The 15,586-nt window shown below is 41.1% G+C and overlaps 1 protein-coding gene across 9 annotated transcripts in view; it reads right to left on the minus strand.

The window, feature by feature from the left end:
- The window catches only part of bcorl1.S (BCL6 corepressor like 1 S homeolog), a 53,941-nt gene that overhangs the window by 23,994 nt on the left and 14,361 nt on the right, over positions 1–15,586 (minus strand). For 7 of the 9 annotated variants that reach the window (XM_018233004.2, XM_041575266.1, XM_041575267.1 and 4 more), the window contains 3 exons: positions 10,639–10,806; positions 10,344–10,434; positions 5,916–8,537 (listed from right to left, as the gene is read on the minus strand). In XM_018233004.2, the coding sequence (XP_018088493.1) occupies positions 5,916–8,537; positions 10,344–10,434; positions 10,639–10,724 (2,799 nt within the window). In that variant the 5' untranslated portion in view covers positions 10,725–10,806. Of the gene's footprint in view, positions 1–5,915; positions 8,538–10,343; positions 10,532–10,638; positions 10,807–15,586 lie in introns of all 9 variants that reach the window. The other 2 variants (XM_041575268.1, XM_041575269.1) reach the window with 2 other exon arrangements.

The raw sequence follows: 15,586 nt of genomic DNA on the forward strand, positions 1-15,586 counted from the left end.
ACCAAGCCACATTCTCCAATCATGTGAGAGGGGTCTCCATCTTAGTTAAAAAAGGCCTCCATTTAAAACTGTTTATTGTTGTTAATTGTACGGTTCGGATGGCAATGTGTAAGTATTATGTGTCTAAGCAGTTCTGTAGGCTGGGATACTCCCAGTGACTACAAATCTAGAACCACGTTTGTGTACAATTCTTTTCTTTGTCTTTTTATCTGCAAATAAAAATAAAACTTTAAATAAAAAAAAATAAAAAAAGGCCTCCATTTTTACTCTGCATCAAATTAATGCCGAACATTATGGTAGATATATCATTGTGCACTGTACTCTCTTCTCTTTGGAGTTTATACTATTAACCTTTTTATGCCTCCACCGTTTACACCTGCTGGGCAATATACTGCAAAAGGTGGCTGCACTACCCGTGGGGCCACAATGCTGGGCTGGAGACTTAAACAGTGGAATGAACCCCGCGTTAGATAAGCTCAAATCAGCTGACAATAAGTCAACTAAACTAAATTAAGTTGTGGGCAGAGTCAATGGGACTTCAAGATGTGTGGAGAGTCAGGTACCCCAGAACACAGGTTTACTCCTGCCACTCTAGTACTCACCAGGTATAATCCAGAATGGACCTGGCCCTAGTATCCTCAGAAATGGCCACTAGAATTAGCCATATCCAATATGGAGTCAGGTCGATATCAGACCACTCACCATTAATCTCTACTATACAGCCCTATGAATGTGCAGGTACCAGACGGTGGAGGTTTAGTCCTTTGTGGCTAGCTCAAAAAGAGGTGGCAGAAAAGGTACAACTGACAGCTGAAAACTACTGGGGGAAAAAACAGGGAACCACCTCCCCCGCCATGCTATAGGATGCCTTTAATACGGTCTATAGAGGTGCTCTGGTCCCAATCAATTAACATAGTAAGAGGCAGGACTAAAAGAGAGGTTAGACAAGTAACAATTGAAATGAAGGAGGCCAAAATGGCACCCTCTCCTTAATCTCACCAACTCTTGCCCAAACCAAACTGAAATGCAAAATGACAGAAATTACCCCAAAAAAACTACTATACGCCTCTCAGAGAGGCTTTGAACAAGGGGACAAAACAGGCAAGCTGGTGGCCTATCTAAAATCACCACCCCATGGACAATCATCCACAGGGTGATATCTGACACTGGGGAACCAATTAAAGACCCCAAACAAATAGCATTTGTATTTGCCGACTATTATGCCAACCTATACCGCTCACAGGCAAATTATACTACCTCCCAGCTATCAGATTTTCTGCAAAATATTCCATTGCCTATTCCCATGCAGCAATGCTAGATAGCCCAATTACAGCGGCAGAGATACGACAGGCAATCACATCTATGGCCCCTGCCAAGGCCCCAGGTCCAGATGGCCTACCCATAGAGTGGTACCGAGCATTTGGGGAAAAGGCAGCAGGTACAATATACGAAATTCTGACACAATAAAATAAAGACTGCCACCCTTGTCTTGATTCATAAGGAGGGGAAAGATCCAGCACAATGTGGATCCTATCGCCCCATTTCCCTGATAAATGTAGACGCCAAAATATAGGCAAGGGAACTGGCAGTCAGACTACAACAGGTAATTACACAGTTAATCCAGCCTGACCAGATGAGATTCATGCCCAAGAGGTCCACACATGTCAATTTGAGAAAGCTATATTACAACATACAGGTTCCACATGCAGGGCCGGACTGAGAATTAAAATAGGCCCTGGCATTTCAGGTACAGAGAAGCCCAATCAGCCCACATAGAGGCCCAAACAGCTCCCACCAGCCCACTAAATACTGAATTTCTATGGGACCTTATAGCAGCCCCTCTGGCATTTGCCAGAACCCACAGATTGCCAGTCCAGGCCTGCCCACATGACAATCCGGGATCCAGGGTGGTTGTCTGCCTGGATTCCGATTTGGTTGATTGGCCATATCTGTGGGCAGTATTAGAATGCTTTGGCTTTGGCAATCAATTTATTAAGTGGATCAAGCGCTTATATAGCAACCCCACGGCTAAAGTGCTAGTGAATGACTTCATTACACCGACCTTTCCACTGGGCAAGGGAACGCGGCAGGGCTGCTCCTTGTCGCCTCTCTTTTTGCTCTAGCATTAGAGCCATTGGCCACGCTATTCCACCTATCCCCCAACCTGACTGGTCTGACATACGGCCCAAATAGAAAAGAGGATATATCTGTACACAGACAATGTCCTATTCTATCTGGCGGATCCGGGCCCTTCCTATATGCTGGCCTCCGAATCAACTGGTCTAAATCAGTGATATTTCCCTTGGAGCCCAACTTTGACCAACAACAGACAGCAGACCCATGCCTCACATGGGTCACAAATTTTAAGTATCTGGGGATTAACGTACATCTAGATCCTGACCAATTTGTTACCCTGAATATATCCCCAATCAACCAACCACTGGCCAACATTATACAGGCCTGGGCCACTCTCCCTCTGACGCTATGGGGCAGGATAAACATAGTAAAAATTGTATACCTACCCAAATACCTGTACCTATTTCATAATTCACCAAAACAATATTTAAACAGACCTGCAATGCTATACAAGCCATGATAGTACCATTCCTATGGAACAACAAAGGTGCCAGACTTTCCTCGGCCAAACTGATGGCCACATACGCTAGAGGGGGGTTGAGCTTACCTAGTTTCTATGTCTACTATATAGCCGCTCAACTCAGCTTTATCAACTGGAGGCTATCACAGGACCTAAACAATGCAAACGTGATTCTGCAAGCCCAGTTGGTTGGGTCATTAGAAGCCCTGGGCAACTATCTTTTTAGAAAACCGAAAGTCTACCCCCCAATGCCTCCCTGCAAGGGCCTGGGTATGAAACTAACCAAAAGTAAACCCCCTATCATTTCCCCAGGGTTACCTCTATGGAGAAATTCCCATCTGCAACATTTTTACAAATCAGAGACCATCTGGTTCTGGACTTCGAAAAATATTAAATATCTGGGAGACATAATACTAAACTCATGGTTTATAGACATGGTCATGCTAAGGTATAAGATTGAAATGTATCAGCCTGTACAACTGATTCTCCCTGAATCAGTTGTACAGGCTGATACATTAGATAGCTTTAAGAAGGGGTTGGATAGCTTTTTAGCAAGTAAGGGGATACAGGGTTATGGTAGATAGCTCATAGTACAAGTTGATCCAGGGACTAGTCCGATTGCCATTTTGGAGTCAGGAAGGAATTTTTCCCCCTCTGAGGCAAATTGGAGAGGCTTCAGATCGGTTTTTTGCCAACTGGCAGATAGGTAGTTAATAAAAAAAAAAAAAAAAAAAAGGTTGAACTCAATGGACATTCTTTTTTCAACCTTACTTACTATGTTAATATGAAACCCCAGATTTACCCATGTACCGGCACCTACAGTTGAGGCACATCTATATGGCACAATTTGGGTTGGGTAAGCTGGAGATGGGAGAGCCAGGGCTGCTAACGCAATTAAGAAAAGAGGATCCTACCAAAATGGTTTCCCATCTCTTTGCACAACAACCCCCCCCCCATTCCAGTCGGTCTATAGACAGTGGCAGATAGACATACCCAACCTGAGTGAAGATCAATGGGAGGAGACAACCGACAGACTCTACAAATTTCTGATAAGCTTAAGAGTACAGTACAAATTTTTGACAAAGATTTACCTTACCACTAACAGACTCCACAAAATGGGGAAAATGCCCTCCCCCATATTTAAAAGGTGTGGAGAAAGGGATGGATCGTTTTGGCATATGGTATGGATGTGCCCTATCGTATCTAGGTACTGGGAGAAAGTCACCACACACACAGTGAATACCCTGGCATTACCCCCACTGAAGGTTCCTGAAATATGTCTACTGGGCCTAATGGGTGACATAATACCTGCTAATAACACCAGAGTCTTAACGAGATCCCTACTTTTCTATGCAAAGAAAACAATAGTAATGCAATGGATGGCCCCCATTCCCCCCAAAAAAAGCTAATTGGTTTGTCTATGTTAACAAGATGCTCCTGCTAATTAAGTTGACCTACGAGGCCAGGGGACAGCCTGACAAGTTTGAAAATATATAGACTCACCTGCTAACCTTACCATGAACATATTGTGTACTATGTAACAAGATGTACACAAGAATGTGTTGATATTACTGGTGCTGTAACCCCCCCTCTTTTTTTCCCCTTCCCCCCCTCTTCTCTTCTGTACCCCCTCTGTTAAAACAAAATCAATAAAAAGAACACCTATTTAAAAAAAAAAGAAGAGTTGAAAGTGGGGCTTGATTGTATAACCATTACAAAAGTTAAAGTGCTCCTAACTGCTATAAAGAAACTATAAGGTGAAAAAAATTAAAACTACATTGAGTCGTTCCCCTTCAAAACAAGACGAACAAAAAAAGAAAAGCTGATTGTGAAAAATTTTCTAATTTAAATTTTAAAAAAAAGTGTGAAGCACCCATTCTTTCTGCATGCAAAAGTGGGTGCTCTAAAATATACCATATCCTGAGAAATGTTTGTCATCTAACTGGCAGTGGATTTTAAAGATACCTACAATTATGTGCACCGTAAAAAGAACTCTTTTGTGATGTACCTTATTGCATGAATCACATCCTTACACTTGCTCACACGAAATACCACCTGATTTGGGTATTGTTAAAGCAGTGAGAGCACTATTTTGGGGACAGGGAAGATGTTCTATTTCTCCAGAGCCCAGCACAGTAACCTAATAGGGATGGAAAGCATCCAATGCAGAATCATTATAGTAACCCTCGGTTTTCAGCATATCAAAGACAGCAAATAAGTATTCAAACCCATCATTACTGAAAAATTACCCCCTTCCAATAGCCACACAGTTTGGGAACCACTGCAATAAAGGGCTTCTGTCATGATTTTTATGATGTTGTTTTTATTTCTAAATTACACTGTTTACACTGCAAATAATGCAATCAACAATATAAAATTTCATTCCTGAACCAGCAAGTGTATTTTTTGTTAGAAATAATATTGGTGTGTATGCAGCCATCTCAGGTCATTTTGCCCGGTCTTGTACTTTCAGACAGCGCCAGCACTTTAGGATGGAACTGCTTTTCTGGCAGGCTGTTGTTTCTCCTACTCAATGTAACTTAATATGTCACAGTGGGACCTGGATTCTTACTATTGAGTGCTGTTCTTAGATCTACCAGACAGCTGTTATTTTGTGTTATGAAGATGCAGTAAAGCAGTAAAGAGTGACTGAAGTTTATAAGAGCACAAGTCACGTGACTGGGGCAGCTTGGAAATGGACAATATGTCTAGCCCCATGTCAAATTTCAAAATTAAATATAAAAAAATCTGTTTGCTCTTTTGAGAAATGGATTTCAGTGCAGAATTCTACTGGAGCATCACTATTAATGGATGCGTTTTGGAAAAAAAAAATTGTTTTCCCATGACAGTATACTTTTAAAGTAATGTTATCACTCTTTATTACCATCCCACAAAGTCAGCAATATTTTTGTATGTCAGGCTCTGGAACTCTTAGTATGCAGGTGCTGGAGTTGCAAGTCACACTGAGCTAGGGCTTCAACTTGTGTTGGAAAATAATGCAAAACTCCAGAGTCAACCTACTACCCTGTTGCCATCCAGATCTCATTAAAAAAATCATATTTGGCCCACATGACCATTTTCATTGGCAAATTGTCCTACTGTTTTGGGGGATAAATTAAGAGGCAATTTACAATCAATATGCAGAATTGGCTCTATATCTGGACCATTATCCTTTTCTTTTGTAATATATTTTTTTAATAAAATAAAAAAACAATCCAAATCTATCCACCGTAACCTGTATAGATATAGGACATATAAAGCACAGAATTTAATCTTTTAGCTAATGCTTAAAATACTGTAATGATCCTCTCACACTCACCTTCCTTTTGGGAGTATCTTGCCCAATCTTGTTAGACTCTTCTTCCTTTCGTTTGATTTTGTGTTTGGACTTCTGTTGGGCTGGCTTGGATGGTGTCAGCTCTTCCAAGCACTTGGAATGGCACCGTAAACCAGGCTCTTTCTTAATTCGTGTCTTGATTTTAGTTATGGCTGGTATGGCCACAGGTGACCAGGATAGATTATTACAAGTAGAAATATGCCCAAAGTTCTCATCATCTTCCACTCTTTCAATTTTCACTTTACTCAAGTCTACTTCCTGGACACACAGAAGAGTTTCTACTTTAGGTCCTCTCTTGTGGCTCTGCTTAGCAGGTGCCTGTTGATCGCATGAAACATCTGCCCCTGAAGTATCCTTACTACAGCCTTGCTCATTTAATGAAAGACTAAGAGAGTCTTTTTGCTGAGTAAATGTTTGGTCAGGAGTCATATAGGTAGCCAACACTTTATTTTTCGGCTTGGTATCTCCAAAAGGTTTTCTATTGTAGGTCAGCTTAGGGCATATCTTTTCATTCTTGCCGTTCTGTTTGTCAGAAACCTTTTTTAAAGTAATGCTGTTATTTGCCCCTTTTAAATTATCAGTGATATTAGTTCTCTCATTTGCAGTTTGCCGAAGATGTAGAACAGAGTTCCCTGCTGCTGGTTTTGGTGCAAGTGTTTTCTTGGCAATAGATTTAATAGGCTTGGAGAAAGCATCACCTGTTATCCCCCTTGCAATTTGCTCATGCTCAGGGGCAGTGGCTCCAGTATTTATCTTCTTTGTATCAGAATGGTTTTCATTGCCAGTTTTTTGAAGAGTTACATTGGTGTCAGCTGGAAGAATGCTAGGGAATAAAGTGTACTCTGAAATGGGAAGTCTGTGAGTAGCACATTGATTTGCATTAATTGTTCCTGTGGTTGATACACCAATTGAAAGTAATGAAGCCTGATGGTATGGAGACCAGCTGACGGGCATAACCTGAGCATTGGTGGGCTTCCCATTTAAGGGACACTTTGGGTGAATACCCCCATGTCCCAAGGTCCACTCCTTGGATGGACATAAGGAGGCCACAGATGCAACATGTCCATGAGGGTATCTCTTTGTTGTGGACTGATGTCCATCAACACTGTTCTGGTTAGCTTTCTTGCCACATGGCCCTGAGTTCTTTGGCTCTCCCTGGTCAATGATTGAGATTGGCTCCTGTTTGGCCATATGTCGGGAGTCTGTGCTAAGGCTCATGTTAGAGTCTTTGTTCAGCAACACAGAGGCAGGCACTGGGTTGGCCACCCCTACATATGTACCAGGTATAGTGCTTATAAGAGCAGCTGAGTTTTTGATCCAAGACCCTGTAGCTCCCAATAATTGTGAGGATCCAGGGTCTCCATTTCTCAAAAAATCTGGAAACATGACTAAAGGGGGAGCTGCACGAAGACTCTGGTTAACACTGCTGCTGGTAAAGCTGTTTGGAGTGGGACGTTGAGTGTTACAGTCTGACCTGGACAACACAGTGGTTAAGGATGCTTTTCCACTGGTGTGTACTGGAGTTAACACTGGCATAGGTGGAGTTTTTCGTTGGTTTGAAGGGGTATGTTTATGACGATGTGATTTAGATGACAGATCTAAAGGCATTTCACAAGAGTCCTGTGGGGAAATCATCTCCCTCTCAAGCTGTGGGGGCGATTTCAATGGAGAAATAGAGGAAGACACACTATCATTTTGCTGTTCAAGTGTTCTGCTGTAAGGGGCAAGGGTTACAGGGCTTACACTTACCATTGGGTGTGAGGAATGGGAAGATAAGGTCTGTAAAGTTGATATTGATGTTGATGTAGGATCAGTGCAGATGGATGAACCGTCTACAGCTGTGGTAACGCTATGACGGTCAGTGGCAGAAATGGAAGCTGTTGTGCTGGCTGACTTATTTAACTCTGTTAAAGTCACTTTTGGATCAGTGGTTAACGGCCTCCCCAAAGGAGAAGTAAAAGCATGTGCATGCAGTTCTGTAGGTGCTATAATACTAGGTAGGCATCTTTCCTGAAGGCAGGGTGGCAGCATGGGAAGAGTCAATGTCGATGTTACTCCAAATGTAGTTGGACCAAGAGGTTGCCCACAGTTTGAAGGGGGGATGTAAACCAAGGGTTGGGTTGGAGATAGGACTGCTCCAGGTGGAAAGGACAGCGGAAGTTTCTGCACATTAGGGACCTGAGTGGTAGAGAAACATATTCTACTCATAGCAAAAGGTGTCAGGGTGCCAAAACTAGAAGAAACAACAGTGTGCGAAGCTTCCATTTGCTGACCTACTGATTGTAAGCCAGCAGCCAGAACATTTTTTTGCATCACAGAATGATCTTTATCAGCACATAAAAAAGGTTTCTCTGGAACAGGAGCCCTGGCAAACTCTGTTTTTTTACTGTCTGGAGTTGATTGGATGGAGATATCCAACATGTTGGTAACTTGCTTGCTGTCTGATGGCAAAGTATTGTCACGGACCTTGGGTACCACTGTGTCTCCTGATGCTAATATGGGATCTGGGGGCTTCTCCTCTAGACTCTGCCCAATTTCCAACACCGCACCATCTTCCTGAAGCATCAGAGCATCACTTTGTTTGGCTCCTGACGTGAACTCCACCTTAAGAATATAAAAAACACTCTTGTCAGTGTTTACACAAAAAATATAAGGCTATGTCCCTCCAGTAGTTAAGTAGAGAAGATACCTAAGTGGCTATAAAAGAACAAGAAATACCAGGTCTGGTATGGACCCAATCATGAGCCCATGAGTTATGAACCATCGGAAAGCACCATAAACCCAACAGGAAGTCAGAAAGTTACCTCAGGGGGCTGTAATCTAAAAAATGGCATATGACTATGTGACTGCACACGAATCACTGATTGAGGTTATTCATGCTTAGTGAGGACACCTGTAGTAGGAATACTTACAATAAACTCTATTCCCTGCTACATGCTAATTAATGGGTTTGTTTCAGGGGATAAGGAGAAGATCCATTAATTAAGAGTTTACAGGCATAATGGAATTTGACATCCAGAATAATTTTCTGTTGTTATGGCATTAAAATGTCATTATGCCATCCTGCCATCCACATTAAAAATTGCAGTTCTCGTAATATGAAGGTTGTAATTCTGGGGTTGAAAATATGCTACAAAGAATACTACATAGATGAAATTAAAGCCAGAGAGCCATACAGTGGCCATACAGGCACTGATAATACCTTTTGTACTATATACTGTGCGTGTATGGCAGGAGATGAGCCCGACCGATATCAGCAGAAAATTTGGATATCGGTTAGCTTGTTGATTGGGCCAGCTGGAAAATTTAAAGGCACCTGAGCATCAGCCACTGTCATTGCTGATCTGTCAGATTCAGGTAGAATTCTATTTTTTATACCTCTACATCTGATGATTCAGCTCTAACACACCTGTATTGAAATGCAACGATCTTTCCCAAGACCAGTGGTTGCAGAAAAGATCATAATAGTTACGTCTATGGCCACCTTACTGTTAATATGAATGACTTTTGTTGCAACAGCCCCACCTGCTGGTCAGTTTCCCCCCAGTCTGACCACCAAGTAGTCAAGGAGGTTGTCAGGAGAAAGAAAGAGGCTGCTCTGAAGTTCTGCTTTGGAATAAAAATTAGAAACCTCCTTCAAATCTTTTCTAAGCAGAAGAACATCAGAGCACTCTCTCCTGACAACTTCCTTGACTACCTGGTCAGAAACTGACCAGCAGGTGGCACTGTTCTAACAAAATTCATTCATATTAACAGTACATGTAACCCTTAATATCTAGGAATTAAAACAAAATAAATAATGAATGTATATTGCACAAGTTCTTAGAATAGCACTCTCGTTAAATTCACATTCACTTGTTTTAAAGATTTACTTATCCTTTAAGGATAGTGTCAAAATCTGTCGCAAAGAGTCATGTGTGGGCCAATAAAACCAAGTTGGCAGCTTTAATCGGCCCGAGTATGGCCACCTTAAGGATCAGGGCACACAAACATATCATGTATGCATCACAAGGAAACTTCGGGCAACTTTGGAAAACAAAACGTTTAGAGTGCCATCCCGCCTGCGATTTACATTTTAGCCGGCGGGAAGGCAGGGGAGGCAGTTCGGAGAGATTATTTGCCCCAAAGAAGAGGAGATTTGTCGCTGGGCAACTAATCTCCCCAAATCTGCCTGTGTGCCCTGACCCTTAGGCTTAAGAAATGTCTATGAGGATATTCAAGTCGTATTCTGTCCTATGTCTCTTCAAGGCTGAATCTAGGACTGAAATGCAGAACGTTTTATCTAAAAGTATACATAGAAGCATGTAACTGCATAGTTCCTAAATTGACCTCAATTGACATAACAGGGAGGCTGTGCTTAACCTCACAAACTGCTTAGATCTGATATAGGTCGACAAGGTTTCTGCTCACCTTGGATAACAAGCTGTTTACACAATGATCTTCAGACCCCCGGAGTTGGGAACTATTAGTTTTAGACTCCTCATCAGACAGTGATGTTCTCCTGTCCAAAGGGAAGGCAAAGAATTATAGTCTGGGTGTTGGCTGAGTAACTGGACTTCATCCAGTACAGAAGTGCTCAGCTTCATGGCATTGCAAAGCTAGAATTAATTAAAGGTATAGTTATACTTATATTATTTGTATTCAATTACACATACCTTACTCTCATTTATGTACTTATATTTTTAAATTTAATAAGGAATGTTACCTGTCCTCGTTAATGCCGCACATGCGCACACGGTCCACACTGGTCCAGTTGTGCACACCGCTGTAAAGCGGGGCGGCCGATAGCATGGCAGGCGCTCACGCCCTAGGAGCTATGGGAGGTGACCACAGATCTTCTGGCTGTGTCTTGTGTGTCCTATAGGAGATTTACCTGGTGGCAAACAGAATACATGGCAATCACTCAAAGTCTAGTATTTATACAAATACATCTGCTGTCTACAGCCCGTATGATCTACTGCTCAGAATTAATGACATATTATCAATGAAGGCAGTCATTTGCATACAAAATTGCCTTCAATCTCTGTTACTAATTGGGCTAGGGATATCTTGGCACCAGGAAAAAAATATGATAAAGGTTCAAGAATGTTTCAGACAGGTCATTATTATACAACTTTGTAGGATCTGTAGGATCACATGAACAGGCTGTGGTGTCGGTCCTTCCTAATTTAAACTAGGAACTTAACATGCTGTTTACAGTGCAGCAACAGAGTTCTGTGTAGTGCAAAGCAAACTGGGCACTGCTGTGCATTTCAGCACCCCCTCAGCACCTCCCTACAGGTATGTAGGGAGCCCAAAATGAAAATAGTTCATATGACATTTCTTGGCTGCCAATTCAGCTTCTGCAAACACAGCATCTTGCCTGTGTATTGTGTGTCATAACATAGCACAACCACATTATATTCTACTGTGTATTACCAAAGATTATTTCATATACAGCATTCTCTCACTATAGCGGTTACCTTCATTTTCTCTTTCTCAAGAAATTATAGTACAAATACATTTTTTTCCACTGAACACAACATTTAAAAATTGACAGGTTCATAAATGTGTTTATAATCCATTGATTTAGACCAAATCTGTTGTGGTAGTGCTATACTGTAGAGCCTTACTGGGTTGATTTTTCCATTGCTATTGATATTTTGATATTCAGATTTTGGTACTACACTATATACCAATATTTTGGTACTACACTATAACTTTTTCCAGCATTTTTCATGCAACTTACAGTGTGTTTACAACAAGAAGCTCCCAAACAAGTACAGAAAAGGAACCTGTTATCCAGAATGCTTAGGACCTGGGGTCTTCCGGATAATGTATCTGTCTGTAATTTGGATCTTCATACCTTAAGTCTACTAGAAAATCCTTTAAACATTAAATAAACCCAATAGGCTGGTTTTGCGTCCAACAAGGATTAAAGGAGAACTAAACCCTAAAGTTAAAAAATCCCTAACCCCCTTCCCCTACATAGACCACCCTCCCTCCTCCCCCCCAGCCTAAGTGTTACCCGGGCAAATGCCCCTAAGTCTTTACTTACCTCTCTGTGCAGATTCTGTCCAGCAGAGTTCACGGGCACCATCTTCTTCTCTTTGCTAATCTTCAGGAACTGCCGTATCGGCGCATGTGCAGTTAGAGCAATTTTCTGTTTCACAACTACTGCGAATGCGCCGAAACTCACGATAATTGTCAAAGTACCGGTCTCATTCCGAAGATGCTGAAGATGGCTCCCGTGAACTCTGCTGGACAGAATCTACACAGAGGGCTAAGTAAAGACTTAGGGGCATTTGCCCGGGGTAACACTTAGGATGGGTGGAGGAAGGAGGGGGGTCAATGTAGGGTATGGGTTTTTTAACTTTAGGGTTGAATTCTCCTTTAATTGTATCTTAGTTTGGATCAAGTACAAGGAACTGATTTATTATTACAGAGAAAAAGGAAATCATTTTTTTTAAAATTTGGATTATCTGGATAAAATGGAGTCTATGGGAGCTTTCTGGATAACGGGTCCCATAATATTTCAGATCAATTGTTAACAAAGACAGGACTAAAATGTTTGCCATTACATGCCAAACTGTATAAACTGAAAAACTAAAAAATATTAATCTTGTTCTTTGTAGGGCCCAAATAAGCTATTTCCCAATGCCAAGAGCTGGTCAGCAGTTTATTTCCCCCCACAGGCTGACTGCCTCAGATTTTAGAACAGCACTCAGGTGCTTGCAAGACATTTTGAAAATGGTAAGGTATAAGGAGCCTGGAGCATAAGAACGCAGGAGCAAGCACACTCAATGTCTCCAACTATCTTCTGCCTTGTGAGATCCTGAGCTGGAAATACGCCTGCTCTCCTCCCTCCTTATCTTACTGACACAACATTGCTTCGGCACCACCTACTGCTCATAAACTGAAAGCAGATTTTGCTAATTTCACACAAATCATTGTAGCACGTGGTATCCCTTAAATATACCCAGAGTTCGCTCCATGTACACACTGATGCCAAAACGGGCTTACTGTGAGACTTCAAAACTCCAGCAACACTAAGATAGTAACTGTAAATCTTAAACCTAAAGCAGTTACGTTGGTGAATATTTAGCAGTCCCCAATGTAAATCAAAAGAGGGATTCTTAAAAAAATTCTAAGGCTTAACATTGACCAGTAACAGATAATCCATAACCAACTGTACAATATCAGACCCATTTTCCACTGTAAAGAAATACCCTCCAAGACAGTCTAACATAATCAAACCAACTTTGAAGAGTTGGATATAAGTTTTCACCTGAAAACAGCCCATAGGGTTAATCCAGCTGTTGTGCCTTATGTTTGTGGGACATACCATGCAAAGCAACATTCCTGCATATAATCAAATCGCATCACAGTGACACCAACACGCGTGACCAGGGGCACTATAGCTACATATATATAAAAAGAAGATAAATAGGACAGGCAAATGAGCTGTAGACAAATATGAGGTTTCTATACAGGAAGGAATGTGCAGAGAGCATGTGTTGTTTAGGTAATAGCTGAAGAGATCATCGTTGTTTTAACTGTGTAGGAAGTTATCTGTGGAAAAGAAATGTATGGAAACAGTAATAGTGCTCAGTGACATCCTAGCCAAAGGTGCAGCCAGGCATCAGAAAACAACTTCAAGACACCCTCCCAGCTGCTATGAGATCTAAACAAACATGTGACACTTTTGAAACGTCACTAGTTTCATCTGCATGCATCCTCTATGTGTACAATACAAGACCATGTAAAGCAGTATGGCCTTACAGCTGCCCTTAAACTGAAAAAGCTGTCTGACAATGGGTGCTGGAAGGATACAGCTTGCTGCGATGATGTAAAAACACACACAATTACACTCATTCCTCTCATGTTCTGCATTTAACTATTACTGTTCTACAAGCCACAAACATTGTACTTCATGAAACAAGCCACCCAACTGTCAACTACAGTTTCCCACAGGGACAGGTAACTCTGTACTACTTGTGACAATGAAGCATCAGAGTCAACTATTAGTGACGCCAACTACTTACATCTAAGGCTAGATGAGAATAAACATTAGATCCAAATTCAAGCATTTCAGTTAGGTATAGCTATGTTGCACAGCACTTGCCCCCTATGGATTGCAGGTTACACTGGGTGCCACAAGGTCAGGCTTGCAGCTGGTCCAGTAAATAAAGATGTAATTCAGTTTCTCATATAATGATATATTAACCTTTTATATGGGCCCTTACTGAACTTGGCCCAAGATATAAATCTGAGGACAGTGGAAAGTAGGAGATAATTTAAAGGAACAGTAACACCAAAAAATAAAAGAGTTTAAAGTTATTAAAATATATTGTACTGTTGCAATGCATAGGTAAAATATATGTGTTTGCTTTAGAAAGTCTACTATAGTTTATGAAACAGGCTATTGTGTAGCCATGGAGGTAGCCATTCAAGCTAAAAAATTAGAAAAGGGACAGGTTAATTAACAGATAACAGAAAAGCTCTGTAATAGAACACATATGATTCTACAGAATGCATCTGGTATCTGCTATGTAACCTGTTCTTTGAATGGCTGCCCCCATGGCTACACAGCAGCTTGTTTATATAAACGATATTAGGGATTCTGAAGCAAACAATAGTTGTACCAGTGAAGAAAAACCATACATTATATTTTAATTACTTTAAAATAGTTTCATTTTATTTTTGGTGTTACTGTTCCTTAAAAATTCAATGGATGTTATATTTTTAAAGAGAAATAACTGTTACATTTTAGTGCATTCTCTGCAGTTTGAGAAACTTTACATTTCCTCTAGCTCAATGTAAGACAAATGCTGATTCTTTAAAACAGTGTTCAGACAAAGATGGTTGTACATGGCACATCCAAACAGGCATTTTGAACACTGGTACTCTGATGAGGTTTTCACTGGACTTGTTCAGTTAAAACAGTAAATGGTGTTGGCCAGGGACCCCTATCCACACATGTATAGTGATGTTTAACTAACCTAAATTATGATGTGTCCACACCTCTACAAAATATTAAATGAATGGATCGATGGTGCCAATTGGTTAAGTGAACATGGCCCTGGTATGACCAGATTTTGAAGGGAATTAAACCTCTTGGAGGGCTAGATCCAACCCCTTAATCTAACAATTCTTACCTTTGCCAAAGAACCTAGAAATTAATATGTTAAACTAAAGACTTTGTCTAAATGGCAATTTGAAAGGGCCTGCCATCACTTTGTATTGTAATATCTTAAAAGCACTTCTGAAAGCATTTCTTAGGTGATATTTGGCTGGAGACTTTGGCCACTGCCATTATGTATGACATGAATGTTGATTATAAATAGCAGAGCAGGACTGGGCTGCCATTATGCAGGCCCGCTTACTGTGGTACTGTAAACATAGGTGGTGGTACCACCACCACAGAGAGGCCTTGATGTCATAAGGTGGCCCTTGCGGTCGTATATGTCCCAGTCCAATACTGATGGATTGTATATAAAAGAACAAATTCACAGGTGTAGAAGTGCTTAACGGAGGAGACAATCCAGCTTCTTTTTTCATAAAAACTAAACCAAATGTGGGTACAACCTGAAATGCTAAGATAACTTCCCTAGTTAATTAAATACAGATATATGCAGCTTGTGGTAGTCCAGCTGACACTAAACTGCAATTGT

The sequence above is a fragment of the Xenopus laevis genome, chromosome 8S (genome assembly GCF_017654675.1).
Source record: "Xenopus laevis strain J_2021 chromosome 8S, Xenopus_laevis_v10.1, whole genome shotgun sequence".
In the NCBI taxonomy this organism is placed as follows: Eukaryota; Metazoa; Chordata; class Amphibia; order Anura; family Pipidae; genus Xenopus; species Xenopus laevis.